The 24,319-nt window shown below is 44.7% G+C and overlaps 1 protein-coding gene across 4 annotated transcripts; it reads right to left on the reverse strand.

Moving 5' to 3' along the window:
• Positions 1-1,325: 1,325 nt before the first annotated feature.
• Positions 1,326-23,563, reverse strand: ip6k1 (inositol hexakisphosphate kinase 1). Of its 4 annotated transcripts, none has more exons than XM_086200220.1 (9): positions 23,367-23,563; positions 13,298-13,540; positions 12,349-12,494; positions 11,915-12,041; positions 7,597-7,834; positions 6,957-7,138; positions 5,485-5,660; positions 5,161-5,394; positions 1,326-4,983 (listed from the first exon to the last, which is right to left on the reverse strand). In XM_086200220.1, exons 3-9 carry the CDS (start codon positions 12,463-12,465, stop codon positions 4,483-4,485), a joined length of 1,575 nt encoding a protein of 524 aa, XP_086056346.1. In that variant the 5' UTR covers positions 12,466-12,494; positions 13,298-13,540; positions 23,367-23,563; the 3' UTR covers positions 1,326-4,482. The 4 variants fall into 4 exon arrangements, with proteins under 4 accessions (XP_086056346.1, XP_086056344.1, XP_086056345.1 ...); XM_086200218.1 differs by having other exon boundaries at positions 6,957-7,141; positions 23,367-23,560; XM_086200219.1 differs by lacking the exon at positions 23,367-23,563 and adding an exon at positions 23,144-23,290 and having other exon boundaries at positions 6,957-7,141.
• Between the last annotated feature and the right edge of the window lie 756 nt (positions 23,564-24,319).

A 24,319-nucleotide genomic window follows, 5' to 3' on the forward strand; every position in this document is an offset into this window, starting at 1 on the left:
TGTTCAGAACCAGCTTGCTAAACGTTAGACTCCATTTCTTACTTAACTAAAACAACAAACGCAAATACCAAAGCGCTTTCTTGAGCTGACAGGGGGAGAAAAGTGAGCTAGCTTAAAAGCCACATACAAGGACAACGTTATTGTTGCATAGCTTTCCACTACATAACCACTCATAAACCCACCTTTCTTGGTGAAATACTGGGTGACATACTGTCGACCCTTTGGTTCTTTCTCCTGTCTAATTTTTTTCTTTCTTTAAGTTTTTGGCTGCCTGATTTTTGGGGAATAGTGACTTTTTAGCCGCTCTGCCGCGGGTGACTGTGGTGTATGGTTGAGGTGCTGGGACCCGATTCGGTCGGACTGAACCATTTTACGTAAATGGGGGGGGGTGGCCCCCAGAGTTTCCAAAACAAATACATTTATTGTAACCAGGACACGGTATATAAAATATTTGTGATTAAACTGTAGTTATAACTTAGAATCATGTTATTTTTTTTCGAGTATATCTTTATTAGGGGCCTCTCTGGGCCCCTATAACCCCCCCCCCATTATCGGCGCCCCGGCTTCCAAATGCCTCATAAGAAATTCCTAATTTTGATGCAGGACAAGCTGTTTTGTGTTTCTTCGTACACAAGTGAGCACATTTGATATGTTGTTGGTGGAGGCCATTCAGAAAAACTGCAGTTGTTCCATTGTGTGTGTGTTGTGATGGGTGAATAAGAGGTGAAACAGCTCTGAGTAACCCATGTAAATGAATCGCTTGAATACAACTTTGGATACGGTGCAGGAACCCTCACCACGTTCTGATGTTCTATCTAATCTTTCTCAACTTCTTCTTTTTCAGGACTTTAAGGTTCTGATCCATTTAGCTCCTGCACTGTTTTGTCCAAAAAAAACAAAAAAAAAGGGCCCACAATTGTCTAAACCAGGAAGTTGTTTCCATTGTGAGGGAAGAATAGCCTAAATATTAGATCATTCAAGGATTCATCAGTATTTTGTGCCTTGCTGAGACCCTTTGTTGAGTTATACTCTCAAATACTCTAATAAACCAAGTAATAAAACCTTCTTTCAAACCATTCGGAGGTAAAAGTGGAACTCAAGTGACCTTCCTGATTCTCCATTGAGGTTTTAACTGAAATTTGACTGAGTTCTCTGGAAGTGTTCAACACCATGAACTCTGTCATGCTAAAAATTCAGATTACATACAAATTAAAAAAAACAGAACAAAACACAACACATGACTGAACCGGCTCACACACACCGGCGTGTTCAGCTGCGTCCCGGCCTCGACCGCAACCAACATCAATAATTACCACACACGCCCAAAAGCTTCTGGAAAGATTTAATCTCATGTAGTTTGACTGTTGGAACCAACAGTCAGGATGGTGTCAGTTGTAGAAAATGCTGCTAAATAATATGATCAGTCACTGAGGCTAATAATCAGGGAATACATACCAGGAAGTGGGAGGACACGTGGACCGGCGCTGCTCACGCGCAGTGATGACAACAACTAGAATCTTTGACCATCTGCTGGAAAACTCAGCCAAACAGGAGGGAGTTTATGTTCATGCAGGTCTTTGCCAACACCGAGGTAAAGTTAAACAAAATTATGTTTTTTTTTTGTCGTTGTTGTCATTTTGTTGTTGTTTTTTTTTGTTGTTTTTTGTTTTTTGTAACACACACACATTTAGAAGAGCTTCACGGTAGGAGTTGAAGTCAGTCTGTGACATGAAATATGACCTGGTTTTGATGTCCAATCAGGACTTGAGCTGAGTCAGCAGCACACATAACCGACTTGAGTTACCTGAAATAATACTGCTTAATTCTCTCCTGAAATATCACACCATCCATCTCTGAGCGGTTCGTTTCTGCTTTTTTTTTTTTTTTACATTTCTTGGGGGGGGGGGGCGTGTAAAATATAAAACATTTTCCCACACATATGGATAAAGGTTCAATAAAAAAATAAATTATCACCTCGATAAACAAAAAATAAAATATTCATATTTGCTCTTTCTCTCTCTCTCTCTCTCTTATTCCAGCTCCTGGTGTTGAGTTCCCGTTACTGACCAGCAGGGGGCGGTACTGCCTCATGGCCAGCCACTGGAACTCACCCAAGGAAGCATAAATGGACAAATGTGATTGGTCCTGATAAGAGACCAATCACATGAGCCCACTGGGGACGTCAGATCCACACTGGGGCCAATTTTGTTCAACAGCTACAGGACCAGGAACACAAATTTAAAGCAGGGCTGGGCGACAACTCAACGTTCTGCTTTATCAACTTCCAGTGCGTCGTGCTGACCTGAATACATCACGGTTGACAAAAACAAAACAAAACAAAACAAAACAAAACAACAACAAAAAAGGGGGGAAAAATTCTCTTATTTGACAGTGGAACGGTGGGAACTCACTGCATCAATGGGACTTTTTTGTGGTTTTACACATTTGCCTCGTTGGGATTTGTATCACATACACACACTTATAAAATATACATATGAAAATATTCTATCTATGCAGCCATGTCGCCCAGCCCTAACACAGAGAAATGCCTGTTGTTATTCTATATATATTTTTTTGGTAACGACAACAAATCCCATTTTACAAAACAGCACATGTACAATTCCACAACAGCCGGACAAGTGGCAGAGTCTCTGAGACTGTTTGCCTCGATGAAAGCGTCAAATACCCTCAAAAGATTTACTTCTTGGTAGAAAAAAAAAAGTAATTTCTCACCAATATTTATCCTTTAATTTAAAAAGATTTCAGCAGAGAGGGGGGAAGGAAACACTTGCATTTGGGGGGTGGGGGGTTTCAACAATGCTCTGGAACAGCAGCCACCAACCTGGCAATAAGATCTTTGAGTTCTAGGACTGCACCAGGCCTCGGGAACCTCCAAGATTCAGTTTCTTCTGGCCAGTTATTGACTGAAATAACTGGTGGAAGTTCTGTCAGGAAACTGGACACCGCCTAACTTTATCTGGAGGCAGTGAAAATCCAACCAACGTGGATCTCGCGGTGATAAAAAACTGCCATAAAACGATCAAAATCATGCCCAAGTGATGTCACCGTGACGCGAACTTGTATCAAGTGTAAAGATCTTCACCTGGGGTTGACAAATATAAAAAAATGTATGGCCTAACAAGTGTTTTGGCCAACTTCCAAACTGAAGCAGGGGGGATTATTTGCTGAAGGCCACGTTTGTCCAGATGCCGTTCTAAATGAAGTACTGTGGTTCTGCACAGACACTCAAGCCTGAAAATCAGATTCTGAAGATTGATGAAGACGTCTTTGTTCGCTAAAAGTCTGCGCAAAAACAGACAAGCCAGGAAAATGCTGAATGGGTTTGATCCGACCAGCTCCAGCACGCCTGACAGGCTCCACCAATCATCTGCTGGGAGCTTTGTCGGAAGGTTGGTGACCACTGTTCCCCTGAGCGCTTGAGGGAATCAGCGTGACGCCGCAGTGAGCCGATGTGTGTTCAGCGTCGTTTTTTTTTTTTTTTTTTTGGACAACGAATTAAATCTAGGACAGAAAGAATATGGCTTTGATTAGACAATAAGAGATGTTAAAGAGACGTCGATCCTGGTTTTGGTCTTTTCGTGGGATCTGTTAGGAAGAATAGAGAATATCACCAGATTTATCCTTTGTACCATCATGAGACCACAGACACTTTGGGAACGTGACCTTTATGCTTCCGAATTACACAGTAACCCAGAGGACAACGTTACAGGACACAAACGACCAACAGGTTGGATTCAAGCCCCAAACGAGGACTTATCATCTATAGTCTCTCCGTAAAACCTCCTTCTGTCAGTCACTGTTCCACCTCGGGGGGGGGGGGGGGGGGCGTCAACCTGCTGCGCCAAAGGAAAAAAAAAAGAAAGAAAAGAAGTTGCCTTCTATCATCGCCATCTATTGCTTTAACAGATGCTTGGATGTGTTTGTGGGCGTGTCTAAGGTTCACCTGTCCAGGTTTGGTTTCTTAACAGGAGGAGGAGGGGTAAAGAGACGTGGAAGTGTGTGTGTGTGTGTGTGTGTGTGTGTGTGTTTGAGACCTAAACAACTGATGCTAGTCGTTCAGAGGTGTTGGTTAAAGGGAACAGGGGCCGGGGAATGTCTTACGTTAATGAAGGTCCTCACAAGAACAGAAGTACAACATGTAGATGAGTACAGTTGTCCATATCAGCTTGGAGATGCAGCTCCACTGTCCCACCCCCTGGTCGTTGCTATAGTAACTACTTGGCTGTAGAATGCTGGGGTTTCCATGGTGATGTTCTGGAGGACCCTGTTCCATATTTACAACCAAGGTGTCTCAGCTCTTGAGAACACTGCAGCGGGACCTATCCTGACTGTACCACTGAACTAACCAACAACAAGCTGTGTGTGTGCGTGTGTGTGTGTGTGTGTGTGTGCATGTGCGCATGAGTGTTGAGAGTGTCTTTGTACCTGAGTGTGTGTGTGTTTGTGAGTGTGTGTTTGGGGCTATGGCAGGTTGTCATCCCGCAGACTCTCCAGGATTTGGATCAGGCTCTCCAGTCCAAACACGTAGCCCCGGTCCGGTCCGTCATGCACCGCCGTGTCACCGCGGAAACCCTTGAAGGTGGAGTGGGCGAAGTCGATCATACGAACGTCCACCACGGGGGACTGCTGGGGTGGAGGCGCGGGGGGAAGAGGGAAGGGGTTTAAACTGGGTGAAGGGGAGGAGGAGTCTGGATGGGGGTGAGGTGGGAGGAAGGAGTGGCAGTCTGACTTGGTGGGTGGGGCCTGTGGGTGAGGATGAGGGGAGGGCGGAGCCACCAGTCCAGGTCCCTGAGAGGACAGAGCCCCCGGGTCTGCATTTTGGCTTATGTGTGTTTCACAGGGAGTGTCGGGGGCTGGAGGTGCCAGGGTTCCTGGGCCACAGTGAAGCTCTGCAGGGGCCGCAGGAGTCTTCTGCCAGGCTGCATGCTGCCCAGAACCGAAGACTGGCGGGCCCTCGGGCTTCTACAAGCAAACACAGCAGTGCTCAGTGACCCGACATCAGGAGGCTGTTCAGCAAAGAACTGATTCACACTGAAGCATCACTCCTGTAAGGAGCCCATCATCAGAGTAGACACACATACGGGGTTTGAACCAGGATTAACAGTTTGAACCCTCATGGTGTTTTGGCTCCGGTCTCACCTTTCCCTCATAGATGATGAGCAGTGAAGACGAGTAGAAGCGATAGGAAGCCTGCCTCTCCAGCACCGCCTTCAGGCTGCGAAGCTTATTCAGGATTGGCTCAAAGAGGTCCCGCCTCAAGCCATTTCCGTTGTGCATGTACTGATAGAGGGCCTGGCGGAAGCCCTCGATCGACAGGCCGCGCCCGTAGTACTTGTTCCTGCAGAGGTAGTGACCAGTGTTCATCTGGAACACCTGCAGAGACGAGTGGGAGCAGCTGACACGTCTCATGACAGAAACACAACCAACTCGTCTCATTTCTAATTTCAGGCTCTTGTGTTCTACCTGCATGCCACAAAGTCGGACTCCCAGCGTCGCCGAAGTGCTCTGCTCACATTTCTTCATCTGCCTGGCTGCCTTCTCCTCGGAGGCATCGTCCCCATGCTGCCTGGTGCCCATCTTCAGGTCGAGGATGCAGGGGTAAGAGAAGTGGTGAACCACATTCTCCAACAACAAGAACTCTGGTTGAAAAACTGCAGTTAAGGAGCAAAGTGACCAGCGAAACATCCCGGGCCATGACGGACCCTGGAGATACCAGACTGAAGACCATGACTACTTCACTGATGAATGTCAGTAGAGTGTCACAGTGACATTGACCTTTGACCCTTTGATATACAATTTAAAAAAAATGATATTTCCTTGAATGTGTTCTATTTTACTCTTCTTTGTCACACATGAAAATGGTACCCATGTTTACTACTGTCCGACAATCTCTAGTGGATTAAAAATGATGTCCTTGTTTTTAGAGAGACGGATTAAACAAATGTTTTTCCCCGAAAGCAAAGTACAGTAAATCTTATATCCCCAGAGACGTGCGCTGAACGCTGGCTGGTGAGTTCAGTGCTTCTTGTCAACTATGTACTGTAGCTGTCGTATTATGGACAAACTCCCCCCAGAATACAAGCTGACAGCAGCCCCACTGCATCTGTTTTGACTAAAGACAAATGGATGTTGCTGAGGACGCAATGTGTTGCTCATTCAATTTCCTCAGCTGTTTCTCCAGCTGCACTCTGCTCTCTTTGAAGCTGAACATCAAAATATGATCTTTGACCAGAAACCTCGGGCACCGGAACCCTTCATCTCATTCCCACCCTCGTCCCCACAGCTCCACTCACGTTTGCGTTCAGCTCCGCCCTCCTTCTGTAAGCCTTCTTGTCACACCTGAGTAAATCTACAATTTACAATTAGTAATTTGCCATTTCCGTACTCCTAAAGAAAAACAACATTCTTATTTTGTCCAGTGTGGCTCTGTCTTATTTTTTCATTTTCTGTGTTGTCTGGTTTGCAGTCTAACTAGTCTCGTTTCCTGGAACAACACCGTGGGTCGAAGCTTGCCACCGGGCGACTATTTCCATCTGCAACCTCTGCCTCTTCCACTTTCTGCATGCTGCCATTTTCAAAGTCCTCCTCGCAACAAGAAACAGCAACCTCTGAGCTAGCAGGCTAGTAGCAGCCCACACACTGAAAATGGCAAGTTTTGTCAAAGATCTGGATCACGCAATCAACAAGGCTGGCCTGCCCACTTGTTTGGTTGTACAGTTGTAAAGATACACAACAAACTGCCCATTTTTCCTGCTGTTGACTTGCAAAATATTCCCTTGCTGCATAATACGTGTGTGTGTGTGTGTGTGTGTGTGTGTGTGTGTGTGTGAAAACAATCTACAGCTGCAGCCCCAGTCGATCTGTTGTTGATTTCTTTGTCAAACCATATCAAGTGTTGAGTGTAGCGAGTGCTGCGACCGGCTGGAGGAGGATACTGAAGAGCTTTCGGTCCTTCGACTCCGACCTCATGCGGCTCAGCTGCTGTTTGTGGCAGCGAAGGCTCCAGGGGTTGTGGCTGATCTTCTCTGAACTTAAACCGCTGTTCCAGTCCAACATCTGGAAAGGAACGTCTGAGTGTATCTTTGGGTCGAGTCGGGGACTCTTCAGCTCTGCCACACTGCTGGAGGGATGAAGAGGAGAGACGATAATTGATATTGCAAATCAATTTGTGGGTGATCCTCAGCTCCAACTGTTGTGTTTCCAAGAGATTTGGATACGTTTGCTGAGAAAGAGCAACTGATTCAGACTAAAAGTACTTTGCTGCCACAGCTTTACTTTTATGAATCCTTACTTCAATTGTTTCCTTTGGTTTGACATGTTTCCCATAAGTGGAAGAACTGTACCATCTACCTTACAGCATTTATCCCAAACTCATGAATTACTAAAGATTACTACATTAAATTCTGACATTAAGATAAAAACTCTATGATGATTAAGTCTGAATTTTCAATAAGCAGCTTCACCTTCACTGACTGAATATGTAACTGCACCAACTCCCTCTGGAAAAACAGTTGATTTATCTTGAGCCAGCTGAGTAGTTTATGCTGGTGAGTCCTTCCTTTAATTCAGTCTTACTTATCAGAGGTGTCCGTGTCATGTGCATCCCTCTTGTCAGTCCGTTCCTCTTTATGATCCGAGGAGGAGGAGGAGCGATTGAGGCTGCGTCGGGAGTGTTTCCTCCTTGGCTGCTCCCTCTCTGCTGGGTCGCGCTCCTCATGATCTCCACCTCCCTCCATGTTGCTCTCTCCGTACGGGTAGGCCACCAGGTTGATGTAGCCGTCAGAGTCACCTTCAAAACACACCAGCACCACACCTGACAGGACAGACCAAAAAACAGCCGTGATGCATGGAAACATCCAACATGGAATACCGAGGCAGACAGTAAAATATATGACATCAGAAGTCTTAACAGGTCTTTGTTCCTCTTCCCTGGATAATTTCTGGATCTTTCTCAGAGACTGCAGGGAATGCTAACTATATTCAGCTTCATCAAGTCTGGTAGGGTCACACTGCTGCCACAACAACAAAGCATTTGAAATTTTTTTCACATTTTTCAAAGAAATAATGTATGATTGAAAAGCTGTATCTATTCACAGCTCATGAGGCTTCTTGATTGTATGAAATGCTATGAATCCTGAGCTGTAACCTTCACGGACCTAGGAGACGGATGCGCTGGTGCTCCCCGCCTCCTTCATCAAACACTAACTGAGGGGACTTCCTCTGGCTCGGTGAAGGACTGAGAAGCTTTTCTGGAGGCTTGTGGAGGAATAAAACCGTCCTATGACATGTAATGTTTTTATTCTTTGATTTTTAATCCGTCAGTAAGTGGACCGAAAAATAAATGCTCTTGAGATACGATTGAGAAAGAGTTTACTGACGGAATAATAAGAGAGGAAGGACTGAAAATGTTATCTCAGCTACAAAAACAGAGATGAGTTTCACATCTCTGCTAAGGAAGACACTGTACATCCTCCCTGTGTGTCCAAATTGAATTTTGCTGTTGGACGGCTCACTGGTGGGGAATCAACTGCACAAGTCAGAACTGAAGAGTCAAATCTTGCGATGTGTTCAATCTAAAGAGAACTGGACTTCCACACCTGCCCCTGAACACCACAAGGAGAAATTTAATCTAATCACATCAAACTGTTTCTGGGTGAAGCAACCTTGACAGACTCAGAAAGTTGTCCCTGGGCACCTGTCTGTCTGGTTTTATTCTATCTGCAGGACAACGGTAGCGGGCAGGCATCCAGAGCTAAATATAGACTCCTTATGGACAACTGTTGTCATGGCACTGAGAACCGTGAGACGACATACAGATTGGCATCAAATCAAGAGGAAACAGAACAGGCCAATGCTCGGGGCAATTTCTGGTTTACTGGACCGGTTCGGTTTGATTTACCGACCTAAACTGGATGCTGAAGTTTGTCATTCTAACCCAATCTGGCAATTTTCAAAGCAGCTCACATGAGAACCCCGTGCAGACGGTGTCACAGCGCCATCTCATACTCGCTGTGCTTTAGTAGTTAGCAATATGACAATGTGGTTACCATTATATCATGTTCTACTGTTTTGATTGTTTTGCTGTCAACTGCAACCACACCAAAACATGTGGGTCAATATCCTGGGACAGCTCATCCACAGTCCTCTTCACCTTTACCAGTCTGGTGTTGAGACGCTCACAGACTTGCTGCACTGTTGAGTGGTCACACACTCATGTTCAACTGGATACCCACGTAAGTCTGCACTACATTGTGGACCTTGCACCAACTGTGTTTTTGCACTGACCATTTTTGTACATATCTTCTCTCTAAAGATGTATATACTTTCTATTATTTATGTTTATTTTTATGTTTATTCTGCGAATTCCATGAGTGACACCAATGGCCGGAGTCAAATTCCCTGTATGTTGTGAACATACTTGGCCAATTAAACTGATTCTGATTCCGACTTTCTGATTTACCACCAACCATTTTTGTTTTCAGTCGCTCAGTAGACTCTCTATTTCACAAACGTATTCACTTCTTTGTGCATTAATTAGCTGTTTAGCCCATAAAAATCAAATCCATCGTCGTCTTCTGCTTATTCCTGACTAGTAAGGGTCGTGGGGGGTGGAGCCTATCCCAGCATCTATGGGCGAGAGGTGGGGTTCACCCTGGACAGGTCGCCAGTCCATCGCAGGGCCAACATACAGAGACAGACAACCATTCACACTCACATTCACACCTACGGTCAATTTAGAGTATCAATCAGCCTCGTCCCCAAATTGCATGTTTTTTTGGACGGTGGGAAGAAGACGGAGTACCAGAGAGAACCCACGCAGACACAGGGAGAACATGGAGACTCACACAGAAAGATCCCGTGCCCGAGCCGGGACTCGAACCCGGAACCTTCTTGCTGTGAGGCCACAGTGCTGACCCCTGCTCCACCGTGCAGCCCCAAAATTCAAATCATTTTGGAAAAAAAAAAAAGACCATTTCAGACACATACTGAAATGAATTAGCTAACAATCATAAACAAGACTGCGACATGGAGCAGCTTTTCAAGATTACTTGACAAAACTTCTTGTCTTTTCAGATCATCCTCACCAACTGTTGCAGCTGTGAGTTTCATTCGCGCTCTTTGCTCAAGGACACTGCACATCAACCAAACGTTCAAAATCCCATCTTTTTTGCATACACGGGATGTTTTGATTGATTTTGTGAATTGCGTGAGTCAACTGCATCCTCATAAACTTCTATGGATCAGTACGTAGTGTCGCACAGCAATTTCCTGACAACTATTTTTCATTTTGATGTCAAAGACAGATGTATCTGATAATGGCTGCGTTCCCTTTCAGGTGTTTCAGTGACGGTGCCAAAGTGCTGTGCGTGCTGGCTCACACCTAAATGGAACAGAGCAAACGTTAATGTTATTAGTTACACCCAGGCTTTTCCTGCATTGACGTCAAAGTGTCTGCTGTTGGCAAGATCTGTCTTGTTCTTCTCTCTCCACCATTAAGATGTCTCCTCATTTCCTCTGCACGCTGGCTGTCACAGTGTGTTTAAGTCTGTTACTAAAGCAAAAGCAAGTGGAAACAGTTACAGCTCTGTACCTGGTGATGAGGAGCAGAGCAGTTAAATAAACCACTTCACTTCCATTCAACATCTGTATGTCCTTAAAACTCCCTCTTCTTCTGGTATCAAAGTTAAGTTGGAGCATTGTTTCAATTACAGAGTAGCCAGGGCGGCTGAGCCCAACTTCTTTAAAAGTTCAAATCTGAGGGCATAAAATGGCTGTTATATTATTATATTTAATCCTAATATTGTTTCTACACTGAAGAGACACCCTGGCACAATGTTGAGGCTAACAAAGAAGCAGCAGCTGTATTCTGACGCAGCACTTGAGGTGAAACTGGACAAAACACAGGCCATGATAACGGAATACAGCCAGCGATGACATTCCTTGGAGTCCGAAGCTGAATGCTGGAACTAAGGAATCCACACAGTAGAGGAGAGGTGTGCAGACTGCGTGGAGAGTAATGCCCCACTGATGAGACCTTGAGAGTCAGAGCCACAGAAATAACATCAGAAGTGACAGGCTCCCTGCTTCCATGGAGGGGCCCTGGAGCCAGATGGAGCCTATCCCAGTAGCCTTCGGGCGAGAGGCGGGGTTCACCCATGGTATAGTGGGGCTTATCCTTTTAAGGGTGGTGGGGGTGGAGCCTATCCCAGCAGCCTTCAGGCAAGAGGCGGGGTTCACCCATGGTATAGTAGGGCCAACACATCTAGACAGACAACCATTGGCTCTCCCAGCCACGCCTACGGTCAATTTAGAGTCTGGATTAACCTGGTCCCTCTTGATGTCTTTGGACTGTGGAGGAAGCTGGAGTACCAGAGAGAACCCAGCAGGAACAGGGAGAACATGGAGACTCACCCAGAAAGACCCCGTGCTCCAGCTGGGGCGCGAACCCGGAACCTTCTTGCTGGGGGGCCACAGTGCTGACCACTGCGCCACCGTGCCGCCTACCTTTTGTTTGCATACAAACAGCGAATATAGAAAATGTGGCTGCGCTTTGACCTTTACACTGACATCACATTTGAGTCTATATTCTTTATTAAGAATAAAAGAAAGACCTTGGGCATAAAAATGAACATCAAAAACACCAGTAACAGTGATCGTAGTCTGTAGCAATGAATGAGTTCAGCCCTGAGGTCATCATAAAACGTGGTTGAGTATATTGGAGGCCTTTCAAATTCATCTACAAGTGTGACTTTGTATCTTGAGCGTCCACCAGTTGGAGTGCTGTCACAATGACCCCCCCCTACCCCCCCCCCCCCCCCGTCAGTTTAACAGCTTAAACACCAACGGTGTAATTGAGAGTGCATCAAAAGGAGTCAGTGTGTGCTGTCCAAACCTTTATACTCTGGAGTGAACTCCTTCATCTCTGGAGGCAGGGATTCATAGAAGCGCTGCTCTCTACTGATGAGAGGTTTACACACCGTGTGGTCATCATAGCGCATCATACTGGTGTGTCCCCCCACCTGCAAACACGCACACGTGCACACATTTGTGAACACAACTGGGAGAAATCGGGTAACATCAAAACTTTACACAAAGGTCTACTTGAACAAAAGAAAACTGGATTCTGTGAGATATTTGAACGCCTTGGTGAGTTGCACACGGCTCCGTTTCTTGATGTGTAACAGTGATTCTCATTCACACGTCGACAGCATCCAGAGACAACGGAGGGTGCTGGCCTGACCATCAGGAGCAGAAACAAATTGAACAATCAACGCCAGCCTCTACCTTCATCCAAACCTGTCTTCTGACACACATCATGCTCCTCACCTGGTGTATGAAGGGCTCCAATGGAACGCCTCCTCCTTGTGATCGAAGCGAAGCAGCCCCCCCTGGCACCGCCCCCTGTAGCTTGCAGTCCATGTTGTTGGTGTGAGGGAGGCACATGGCTCCTGGCGGACGCACCGCACCTCCTCCTGCACACAAGAGCAGCACGTTTGTGGAGCTCCGACGTTGGTCCTGATAGCTGAGTTAACACACTAGCTCATAAACATCTATTTTCACCCATGCAGGAATTGTTGTTTTTTTTCCCCTCAAGAATAATTCATATCAAACCTACATTTAGCTGTTCAAATGTTAAACAGTGTAAAAAGCTGTCAAGTATCTGACCAAAGGTTGACGGGGTTTTAAACTCCATTCCAATTTGTTGGGAAAGAAGTAAAGAAATTAAAAGCTAGAGTTTTTCATTTCAGCTGAAAGGACACTTGTAACACGTTAGACTGCGACTGTCCTCTGGTGCTCCCCTCTCACTTGAGCTATGTTTTACAAGGGAGCGGGTTTTTTAAAATAGCAGAGCCTCCATTCAAAAGTCATCTAAAAAGTAAATATATCAGACTTTTGATGTCATCAAATTGTAAAAAAAAAAAAAACTTAACAAATTAGGATTTGTGATTTCGGACCAATGAAACTGACTTGGTTAAAAGAGTTTTTAAGTGTGCAAAGAACTGACTTTGGATTCGTGCATTTTTTTTCCCTACTCATCAAGCCATCACTCGAATGTAGGTCATCATTAATGGCAAATTTTGACAGCCTTAATATACAGTGTGTGATAAGAAAAGTACATTTGATGAGATGTTCAACGAGCACTGGGATCTGTGGCATCACCTCTATGTACTGCAGAGTCATTTGGGATTGAATGCAATGCTGACATTAGTGGATGCTACCAGGGGTTTTTTGCCAGTGGAACATGGGCTCAATATAAGTGTGGTCCTGGTCTTACCCGGGGCATGGGCTCTGGTGTGCAGTGACGGAGAGGGGGGGGCACAGGGCACCACGGGCTGCTGGGAGCGCACACCGGCCCCAGGGGGAGGCGGCGCCAGACCGAAAAACCACCTCGTAAAACCTTCAATCAGAGTGCTCCAATCCACCACTGGCAGCACCGAGACCCAATTAGGAGAGGGGTTGGGGGGCAGAGCTCGGGGGGAGGCAGGAGAAGCAAAGTGACGGTAGAGTCAGGTCACCACTGTAGAGAAATGACACAATGTGACGTTAGGGGCTGTTTTTTCAAACACTGGTGGGACTTGAACTTTCCTGAGAAATTCATGAAAATGTCAAGCAGTTTTATAACAATTCATATTTATCATGAGCCACATGAATCAACGGATTTCAACAGGAACACGAGTTGTACTGAGAGAAGTCAGACTGAGCTTAACTCCATCGAGTGTGAACCGGTCCAATAATCAGACCCGCAGCAGCCAGAACGGACCGTAGTCACACTCACGTTCATGTTATTTGTTTTGGATGTTTAATTAGAAACCAAAAGCTTCTCTATTCCGTGTCTCGGCCCCTCACTGCAATGTCCCATAGAAAAAGTAACAGAATGGAATCAAAGCCCATCTGCTGCTGATGAACACAATCCACCATCAGTATAATATGATACAGCATAAATAGTTAGCGCTTGAAACAATGACCAAAGATAATAGCAACAGAGCAGAATACTGTGTATTATTTCCCAATTACCACATCAAAAGCAGGAGAAAACAAACCAACGTGACAGAGCCTGGCTCTAAAGCACGGCCATTTTAATTCATTTCATAAAATATATTACTGATGTGTGCTGGAGATGATGGTCTTGTCTTGGCCAAATCCCAGCAGGCCAGTGGCTTTACGATCGACCCCAGCAACCTGTCACTTTGCCAATCACATTTTATCAAAAAACAAGGGAGGTGCTATTTTCTGTTGTTGCTGTTGTTGTCTTCACCTTCTGCTCTATTGCACATTGTCCATTCTACAATTCTCCATCAGTCCCAGTCGTCCCTCCACCCTCCTCTGCTGATGTGGGAACCCACAGGCTTCCTCCCGTAGGTGGAGTTGGCAGCAGTGAGGGCTTTTGCCAGGGTAGAATTACATTATTTCCCCCAGTTTCCTCCCCAAATCAATCAGAGGAGCCACCAGGACACAAACCCTCCTCCACGTACACACCCACCCGCCGACGTGGCCAGTTGTGTCTTTAACGATGCTGAACCACGCCTCAGGTGACATGTGGACTTGTGACTTGGCGAACCACATGTTGAAAGGCTATGGAATAGTCTGCTGCAGTACCTGGGCAACCCTCCGCCCACTTCTTTTTCCATCATAATTCATATCCTTTTCCTCAGAAAGACAACAATATGTAATAGTGGATTCACTACAAGAAGCAAAATCTGGAGAGGAAAAAAAAATAAAACCCCTTGTAACTGATACTTTAATCTATGAAGATAAGGAGTGTTATGCTAGTTAACACAAGCAGCGGCAGAACTGCAGTGGTAACGCCAAAGAACAAGGCTCAAAGTTTTGAGACCAGTACGATATTTAGTCATATAATGGACAGGAACAGCAGTACATAGAATTTCACCACTAGGTGTCGCACTTGACTCAACAGCTCCTCTTGAGTAGAACATGACGAGATTGACCGTCACTGGCTGTTGGTGAGTAATGCAGCTCTGACATGGTTTGCCCATTATTTTCAAAATGTATGTCACACATCTTAATGCTCAGGTGTGCCCATACTTTTTTTTTTTGGTTATTTTTTCCTTTTGCTTCCTTCCCTCCTCTCACTTTCCCCTCTACAATTTACTCATGCATTCTAAACTCCCAGTGACTCATCACCTGCCGAAAGAGAAGAACCCATGAGAGAAAGAGAATTAGGGAACAAAGAAAGCAACGACTGAAAGAGAGAAGTGGGCCAGTTGATGCCACAGCCAGCCTGCACGTGTATGCGCATCTCAGTACGGTGCTCTGGCTGTGGTCAGGCCTGATGGATACGAACATTCAAAATAACAAGAGTAACACCAAAGAGCCTCTGTACACAAAAAAAACCTCAGCATTTCTCATAGCTGCTGTGCAGTACTGCAGAAATATGACAGCTGGCTGTTATTTGGCAGTGAGTAAACGCAACATCTATTGAAGACCTGAGCAAAGCTCCTCCATCTTGCCTAGCAACAACTTCAGCTCAGGCTAACTGAGGGTAGACGGACTTCTCAGGTAGACGGGCATCAGTTGTCTCCAGTCCTGTAACTTCATAAGCGTCACACAGTTATGTTTACAACGCATGCACTCATCTGATTGGAATATGCATCTGTGCATATCTATGGACTCAGTCTTGTGATGTATCATGAATTTGACCCCCAGCCAGAATCCCATGACCAGCAGGACAGCTGGTGCAAACCCTTTGTGGGATGGTCTCTGTTAGTGGGTCTATAAGTGTCACTTCTTAATTCCTGGCACACAGACAACAGGTGTGTGTTCAGCAGGCAGCAACCTGTGTGCAGTGTAATGCATGAGGCTTAGGGATGGCTGTTGAACGGCAATGTCAAGGACGACCCAAGCCCCCCCCCCCCCCCATCTCGCTCTTACATACATTCTCCCCTCCTCCTTTTTCTTCATCGCTGTTCCCAACTCTCCTCCTATAAATATGTTGTATGACCCAAAACCTCACTATTCATAACCCAAAGCAATCTGGATTAGTGGTGTGCCAATTTATAATTGTCACGCTACAATTATTGAGGGCAAAATATCAGCGGCAATTCCTGTTGAAGAGTGTAAGTGAGAGAAGATACGAGCTGTCTGAAGGATTGCTACTGACAAGGCTGACTTAGCGACATAAAACAGCCCCGTGACGGTGTCATATTAGGCTGCACAAAGAAAATGATAAACCGCACATTTACAGGACATCTGAAAACAAGCAGAGCAACTGAAACAAGGAAATCTCTCGGTCCTACAGGCAGTGTAAACAGCCATATCGGACTCCTGTGTCCTGTAAGGTGTGGTGAATGACCTGAGCAGCCAGCCAATCAGCTTAGAAGATCTACGTGTGAGAATAACTTACATCATCAGCCATCCCGTAGACAACGCTGTGTGCTCGCTACATTGACAGAGTGATTAAGCAGCTATTTCAGACTGCATGCGCGCGCGCGTGTGTGTTTATCCTCCTGTCCCTCAGTAAGTCAGCGATAGAGCCAATTAAGGACTTCCTGGAATATCTCAAAGTAGAGGTGTGTAGTTTGGCAGTGTGTGGCATCTGCACTGAATCATGAGTTACTGAGGGTTTCTATGACGGTAAGCAGGGTTCAACGTCAAGGTACATTTACCCTGTCGAGGCAACGACGTCATCGCAGGGTTTCAACAATGTTTCGCATCGTTCATTTCCATCATCAACCTAAAGTGAGGATCCAAACCAGAAAACTGTCTTTGGGCAGTTGAAACTCTGAATGAAACTCTGGCTAAGATTGATTTTTCAACCAATCTAAATAGGAAGAAGAGAGACGACTGCCCCACAGATCACGCTGGGCTTACTGGTTGTCGAGTGGCGTTCCACAAAGGGGAAATTGCGTGAACATAAAGAGATGAATGCATCTGCTTAAGAGTCTCTCAGTAGGAGTCTGAAAGAACGCATTACGGTCGCTTTCCTCCTTACTGAGGTCAAGTTGTTAAGTTCTTCAAACCTCTATAACGTGGTTAACATGGTGAGAACCACATGACCCTCACACTGGTTTGACCAGACATCCCCCTCCCGCTGACCTGTGTTACAGAGCTGTTAGGCCAAGGACAGGTACCGTCCTATACACGGTTTCATCTCACTCACTTTTTCTGAGCGATGGACAACACAGGGCAGTGAATAAATAGAAATGAACCATCAGATGAATTGTCTTGCAATATACCGACTATTGCTGGACTGTGACTAATCATTATTGTAAATAAATAAAACAAAAGTGAAGCTCATTAGAAGGCTGAGCAGAGGAAATGGTGGAGGGCAGGAAGAAATAAAAGGAAAGAAGTCAGCTCTCTAAAAGTATGAGTCGATGGCTAGACGCCAGGAGTCACGGAAGCAACTGGGGAAGTCTTTCTGGTTATCATGCAGCTCTGCAGGAGACAAGCATCAAAACACGTGTGTCAGTCTCAAAATTTCAAACTCCGACTGAGAAAAACACCGAAACATACACACAGCTGCTGCCCACATCCCCTGACACAACGCAACAGCTGCTGGGACACGTGCACGCGTACACACAACCACAAAAACAATCTGTCCTCTCAGCAATCATCTGGGTGAGGCGACAGGGCTCAATCAGTGGAGAAACTCCACAAGGACTGGGAGATATGGCCTAGAAATAGGAGAGGGACCCTCACAAACTACACGTTTCAGTTTGTATTGCAGTTTTGATTCATTTTTTTCATGTTTCTTCTGTTCTTTTTAAGATAAAATGGAGTCTAAAAATCCAACACTGACATTATTTTGGAAAGGAGTCATTCGAAACGACATGTCATGTAGTCCAGGGATTCGCATTTCAACCAAGAATACTATTTGAAATTCACTGGGACCTATCTGATGACTCTTCAAGGGCGGAGCTAATGAGCCATCCTTGTGTGTGTAACTGACACACATCATCTAATTAGACTTTTGTTTCCCCCGTGGAACCAAAAGGTTGGGGTTTGCATGAATGCTGAATTGGATGGTTTGTTTATTGACAGTCTGGCATCCCTACCTAAAAACGATATCACAACATTTTTAGGTCATCTCACAACAAACAAGATACATCTCAGATTTTTCAAATTTCCTCCGAAGCATAAGTGCTTGAATTAACTTTAAAGTGTAATTACTCAAGCCTTCGCTGTTGCCCTGGCTTTATATTGGTGTTTACATTAATCAGTGCATCTAGCGGAACAATTCCTAAATAGGTGTGAGGCTACATTGTAGTACACCAAAAAGCCTTGGTGAGAAGCCTCCATGTTCACTTCTCGTGGCTTGATCCAATACTGTTTTCTTTGCCTACGAGAAGTAGCATTGCTGCTCACTACTGGCTCTTTAGCCATTGCCAGTAGGGGCAGGAAGCTCGGGCAGCACTGCTGTCACCAGGTTAGGTTGTGTGGCCATCACCATGTTTATCGAGGGACTATTTGGCAGACGGACATTGATGACTAAAAAAATACACACCCTGAATTGTGCCAAACTTCAGGTCTTATTAGCCGAAATCTGTGTGAAACATACAGAGACCTTCAAAAAAAGATATGTATTTTTTTGGACAATGACAATACAGTTAAAAAAAACTCAACACTGCAATGATTCATGTCGCCACTGCTAACATAAAACCAAACAGAGAACTGCAGCAGTTGTTGTGGGAAGAAAATCAAATTCTGATCCGTAAATGGTTGCAGCTTCAGCAGCTACTGCTGCTAATTTGCATAAAGTTAAACACTGCTCAACAGGCGGCACGGTGGAGCAGTGGTCCTCACTGTGGCCCCCCAGCAAGAAGGTTGTGGGTGGAGCCCCGGCTGCAGCACAGGGTCTTTCTGGGTGAGTCTCCATGTTCTCCCTGTTCCTGCTGGGTTCTCTCTGGTACTCCAGCTTCCTCCACAGTCCAAAGACATCAAGAGGGACCAGGTTAATCCAGACTCTAAACTGACTGTAGGTGTGGCTGGGAGAGCCAATGGTTGTCTGTCTCTATGTGTTGGCCCTGCCATGGACTGGTGACCTGTCCAGGGTGAACCCCGCCTCTCACCTGAAGGCTGCTGGGATAGGCTCCACCCCCGTGACCCTTAACAGGATAAGAGGTAGAAAACTGATGGATGGATGGATGGATGGATAAACACTGCTCAACTTCAGCTCGCCACTCTTGGCGCTGGCATGGTTGGCACTGTTGGATGCTGCTGAAGGGGCAGAAGCCCTGTGTCACCAGGTATCAACGAAAATGACAACCAGCTGCTGGTGTCATTCATTAATCTTCTGGTGTGTGCGTAAGGTTGGTTTAGAAAAAACATTTTGATGAGTCAACTCAACACCGTCAAGAGTTAGCTATGGAATCCTTCATGAAAACACATGCAAGTCCAGGTAGTGTAGCAGTCTATTATGTTGCCTACCAACTGGGGGTCACTAGTTTGGTTCTGACCCTGGCTTGGCGTTCATGCAGACACAGAGGTTCTGTATCCTGGCTGGTGCACTAGCACGTCCTCTTCCTGTATATGTGGATGCACTGATGGTAGATGGTCTCTGTGTGCTCATCTCACAGCTTAATGAGACCAATGTTTTCTGTCCAGGGTGGAGGATGGCTCCTCTCACTGAAGATTAGCTCCATCATCGGTACAACAGCTGGAGCAATATGCTTATGGGCTTTTGATTCAGGGAGTCAAATTCTGGCTAAAGTGAAATAAGTGTAAAAATTGTAAAAAAAAAAAAAAAAAGTGTAAAAAATTGTGTTGTGAGAAGTTTTGGAAGCCAAATTTGGCAAATGTTAGACCAAATGTTCTGATTTATTTACCCTGCAGGCCACCACAGATTCTCTTACACTCCTGGAAAGGAAGGTGGTGAGGTGTGGTGCTGCAATCTGCAGCCTCACCACCGCTGGACGTCAATCGAACCAGAAACTGGACCCTCTACAATGCCACTTTCAAAAATTAACCCCTTTCTTTTACCCAAATTAAAAGCCACAACTGCTTTTGCAGCACACAATGCGACATTACAACCATTTTTTTTTGGTAGACAGTGTGTGTACACTTACAACTTGTAACTCGGCATTTCAGGGCGACTGGATGTCTTCTTTTATCATAATCCAGACAACACCTGCCATATTAGTCATTTGTAGAGTTAAAATCCACCCAAAAATTACATACAACATTTCCCAAAACACAGAGCTCATGTGAAATTAGTGCTGTGTGAATCAGCATCTCGTCTCAGTGATGGGAGTGCTGACGCTGAACGGAGTCGTCAGCTTCCCTCCATACTGCTGCCCAAGGCTACTCCTCTTCCAGCTGTCAGCCACAATGGGTTCACTGTGTTGCGTGCAGTTTGTGGGTCACAACAAGGGATCAGCAGCCACAAAGTCACTGATCCATTTCTTCAGCTTTGAGGCTGAACTCTAACTTCAGTCACCACAGCGGTTTATGAAAGCAGGAGTCTGCCGCTGCCGCGTCCTCCAGCCTTTTCAATCATGTATCAAAGACAGAGGCTTTTGGGACACTGGGTTATATGCAGGGCTTCAACACAGAGATGATATACAGAAAGATATGTTTTTACTACAAAATAAATGATGTGTGTACTGCTTTATAAAATAGCAATAAATGAGAGGAATGGTGTATTTCAGCATTTATACAGTTATGGATTCTAATTCATGGCGCATGTATGCACTCATCTTTGATGCTGCAGCTGGTAATGGTTGAACTCCCTTTAGATACATTATACTTGTTAGCTTAAGCTATAAATCACAATACATTGCTTGCTTTTAAACATGAATCTTCAAACAACTACCTGATATTGATTGTCAGCAATACACTTCAGATATGACATAATAAAACTAATAATAATTTATTGATTTAGGTGGTGCACCTAAATTCTGTGTTGTATTCTTAAATTTGGCAGTAGGGAGCATAGCAAATGTTCACCCTGCAGACAAGAGACAAGCATGGCCTGCTTCAACACTCGAATCAATTAAATATCTCAATCAAAAGCTGCCAATAAAGTATCTTCCAATGTCAGATTGGTCGTTGAAATATATTTCTCCTCCAAAGAGGTAGATGAAGAAAAAGAAGTTAAGAAAACCTCTGACAACCATAACAATCAGCCCTCTCTATATTTAGAACTTTCAGTCCTGAAAACTGTTGGATAAATTAATATCGGGCCAAATCCTTGACACGCGTACCTGCCAGCAAATAAATGATTTTGCATTTCATTACAAAACCAGCATTAATAACATTAAAGTATGAAATTGGTGTTAATGGATTGGTTCTCTGAGAGGAGATGGGCGGGACAACAGTGAAAAAAACAAGTCTTAGCCTTGCTTTCGTGACATTTTTGAAGGTCATTTACGGGAAGTCAAATGCTTTAACACCGTTCCTGATTGGTGTCCTAATGTGTCTGAATGAAGCCAGAGAGGAAATTTATGTAAAAATTTTAACTGCAAAAAAAAAGAAAGAAAGAAAGAAAAGGAAGTATAAAAATGCATTTTTAAACCTGATGGAAAACCCCTGGAAAAAAAAAACTACGAAATGATCCATGATTACATTAGAATTTGTTTCATTAGTTCCCTGCTGTGAATACATTTCTTACAATATGATTCATTAAATCAACCAGGACAGAAAAGAGCAGCAGAGCATGGAGGGATTCATATATTAAAGTATGATTTTTCTAAAATTAAAACTTTACATTACAGGAGGTGTGGTGATGGCAGCTCAAGCTCTAAAAAAAAAAAAAAAAATCAAAAATCTTTTTCAGCTGCACAACCACACTGATATGGGCAAATGTAGCTGATGAAATATTTAAATCTGTAGTTATTACCATGTAAATGAAGAAATGTATTATTTAAAATCCTAAGAAAAACTTGACGTCATACACAGTTATCAGCCAACGCGTTGAAACTACTTACAGGTTTTGTACCATGCAACAGCCCCGTAGCAAAAACCCCTCCCCAACAGTTCAGTTTGTGTTGAATCAGTTTGAGAGGCATCTTAATCAAATAAACTGTCATTTTAGAGGCTGTTATTGGTGTTGCTTATGTACATGACCGGCGTGTACAGTGCTGGAAGCTGTTCCTGATATTTCCTCAATGGATGGACAACAACAGTGGACGTAGTGAAACCCAGGACCGTCCAACAGCAACGCAACCTACAGCCTTCAAAATCATCTCCTCTCTCAAGAAGATTCAGTGCAAACTGAACATGAGGTCTTCACGAACATGGGGATTTACTGCTGGGCTGTTGTGTTACACTCCCAAGAAAACCTGTCAGTGGGTGTGTTGTTTTATTGATTTATCATTGGGACTGAAAATGTTCTTAAAAAAACTGTCACCTGCTACAGCAGAAGAATCACGAGCAATGCTCACTGACACGGTCATTTCTGGACACGGAGATCAGGACTACGACGCCTTCTCATGACTTTGCTCCTGCATGGAGTTCCACAGCAACGGTCGTCGTAAATCAACATGTCACCTGCCACCCCCCCCGGTGTGCATTACAGAGGGGCGACAGGTTGTTTTCAGATATTCAGCATCGCGATAAAGAGAATGTCACCACTCACTGCCACTGACAGCTCCCGGAATCACAATAGAATAGGTGGCAACTGCATGACGGGCTGTTTATCTGTTAGTGTGCGGACGGTCAAGAGCAGATTACCAAGCATCAACTGTGTAACAGCAAATAAACACGAATACGTGCGTGGTCGCCGTTGCGCTCGGTGAAGCCCAACACCTTACCGGAGTCGGAACCATCAAATCCTCACTGACATCACGTCTTCGGGTAGCACCTTAGCCGTCTCAACGCCGAGGAAGCCACAAGCTAAGTTACAGCAACTTTTTGTGGACTAATCTCTAAAACCAACAAAAACAAATAAACAAACACCAAAAAAACAAAAAAAAGAACAAGCCACGCTTCCAATGTTGATCAAACCAAAACGTTACACCGGTGTTACGAATGAATGTTCACGAAAGGCAATCCGGCTAACGGAAGCTAGTCGCCACAAAACACGTTTACAGAGACCACGGAGTACCATGTTAGTTAGCTGTCAGAATGGCCAGCTTCTTGACCTTAGCTTGACAACAAGCTAGGTAGCTGTGTCAGCTATACTCATTTTAACTCAGCTGATAATAAAAGTTATTCCTCACACCATTTCCCGTCCTCTCCTCGTGTAAACTCCCCCTCTTCTTTCACTGCTGCCGTGTGTGTCCGGGTGGGACACTGATGGGGAAACACTGGCTTTTAGAGCGATGGCAACTGCCGCTTAAGTAGCCTCGCATGCTAACGCTAGCTAACAAGCTAACATCACGGTTTTGACGTTACGCAGTCTATCCGGTTAGAGGCACCGAGCTGTCACAACAACAACAACCTACCTTCGGGTAAAACTGGTCGACACAGAAGAGCTGACTCGGCGGAGGTCTCGGTGGCCAGCTTCAATAGCCGGAGAAGTGCATGGATGTCGGGTCCCAGTATCCCAAAACTCGTTTATGGAGAGGGGAAAAAAAAACATCCAGGAGGCTAACGTCATTACAATGAAGCTAACGTAGACTGTTTAGCTTTTACAGTTCATTTGCATGACTGTGAGACTTTGGCGCCCCCTACAGACGTGTTTAACCCTCGCCTTCTGTGAAGAAATAAGAAATGCGTCTGGTGAGACAATCGACTTAATTCAGTTAGATTCAAATACATAAATAATCATAAACGGCCAACTGTTTTTTTAATATAAATTAATTCGTATGGTAGCTGAATATCATATACTGACATGCGGTGGACCTTTAGTTTCAAATCTGACATTTACAAGGTGACCCGAACAGAGTTCATCCACCTGAGACACATAGAGACTGAGGCCATGTTCAACTCAGCAGCAAACAGAGACACCAAGTCATATTAAAAGATTACTTTTTTTTATTTTATTTTTTTTACTGTTTTTCTTTCTTTCTAAAAAGTCCTGACAGGACTCATACAAAATTCAGCAGCTAGAACTCTAACCAAGACCAAACGGGGAGAACGTAGCGCTCTTGTTTTATCTGAACAGCATGGGCTCCCTGTTTCTTTGAGAATTGATTTGAAGGTCCTTTTAATTACCTACAAGATTCTTTAGTGGTGTAGCGCCTTCATACATCTCTGACCTCTTAATATCCCATCAGCCCAGAAAAGCAATTAGATCCTTTAAAGCTGGTCTTTTAATCAACCCCCCCCCCCCAAAAAACACAAAAAAAAAACCTCCACAAGCAAAGTAGGGAAGCTGCTTTTTTTCATTTTTGTACCAAAATTGTGGCAAACCCTGCCTGTGTGCATTCATCAGGAAAGCTCTTTGACATGTCCA

This window comes from Aulostomus chinensis, chromosome 3 (genome assembly GCF_037954235.1).
Source record: "Aulostomus chinensis isolate RoL2024-O1b breed Wild chromosome 3, RoL_Achi_v1.0, whole genome shotgun sequence".
In the NCBI taxonomy this organism is placed as follows: Eukaryota; Metazoa; Chordata; class Actinopteri; order Syngnathiformes; family Aulostomidae; genus Aulostomus; species Aulostomus chinensis.

Coding starts and splice junctions, on each gene's coding strand:
- ip6k1 (XM_086200218.1), bottom strand. CDS start 12,465: ATGTGCCTCCCTCACACCAACAACATGGACTGCAAGCTACAGGGGGCG. Junction 7,835..11,914: donor GTTCACTCCAGAGTATAAAG/GTTTGGACAGCA, acceptor CTGTCCTGTCAG/GTGTGGTGCTGGTGTGTTTT. Junction 5,661..6,956: donor GAAGGACCGAAAGCTCTTCA/GTATCCTCCTCC, acceptor TTTTTCAACCAG/AGTTCTTGTTGTTGGAGAAT.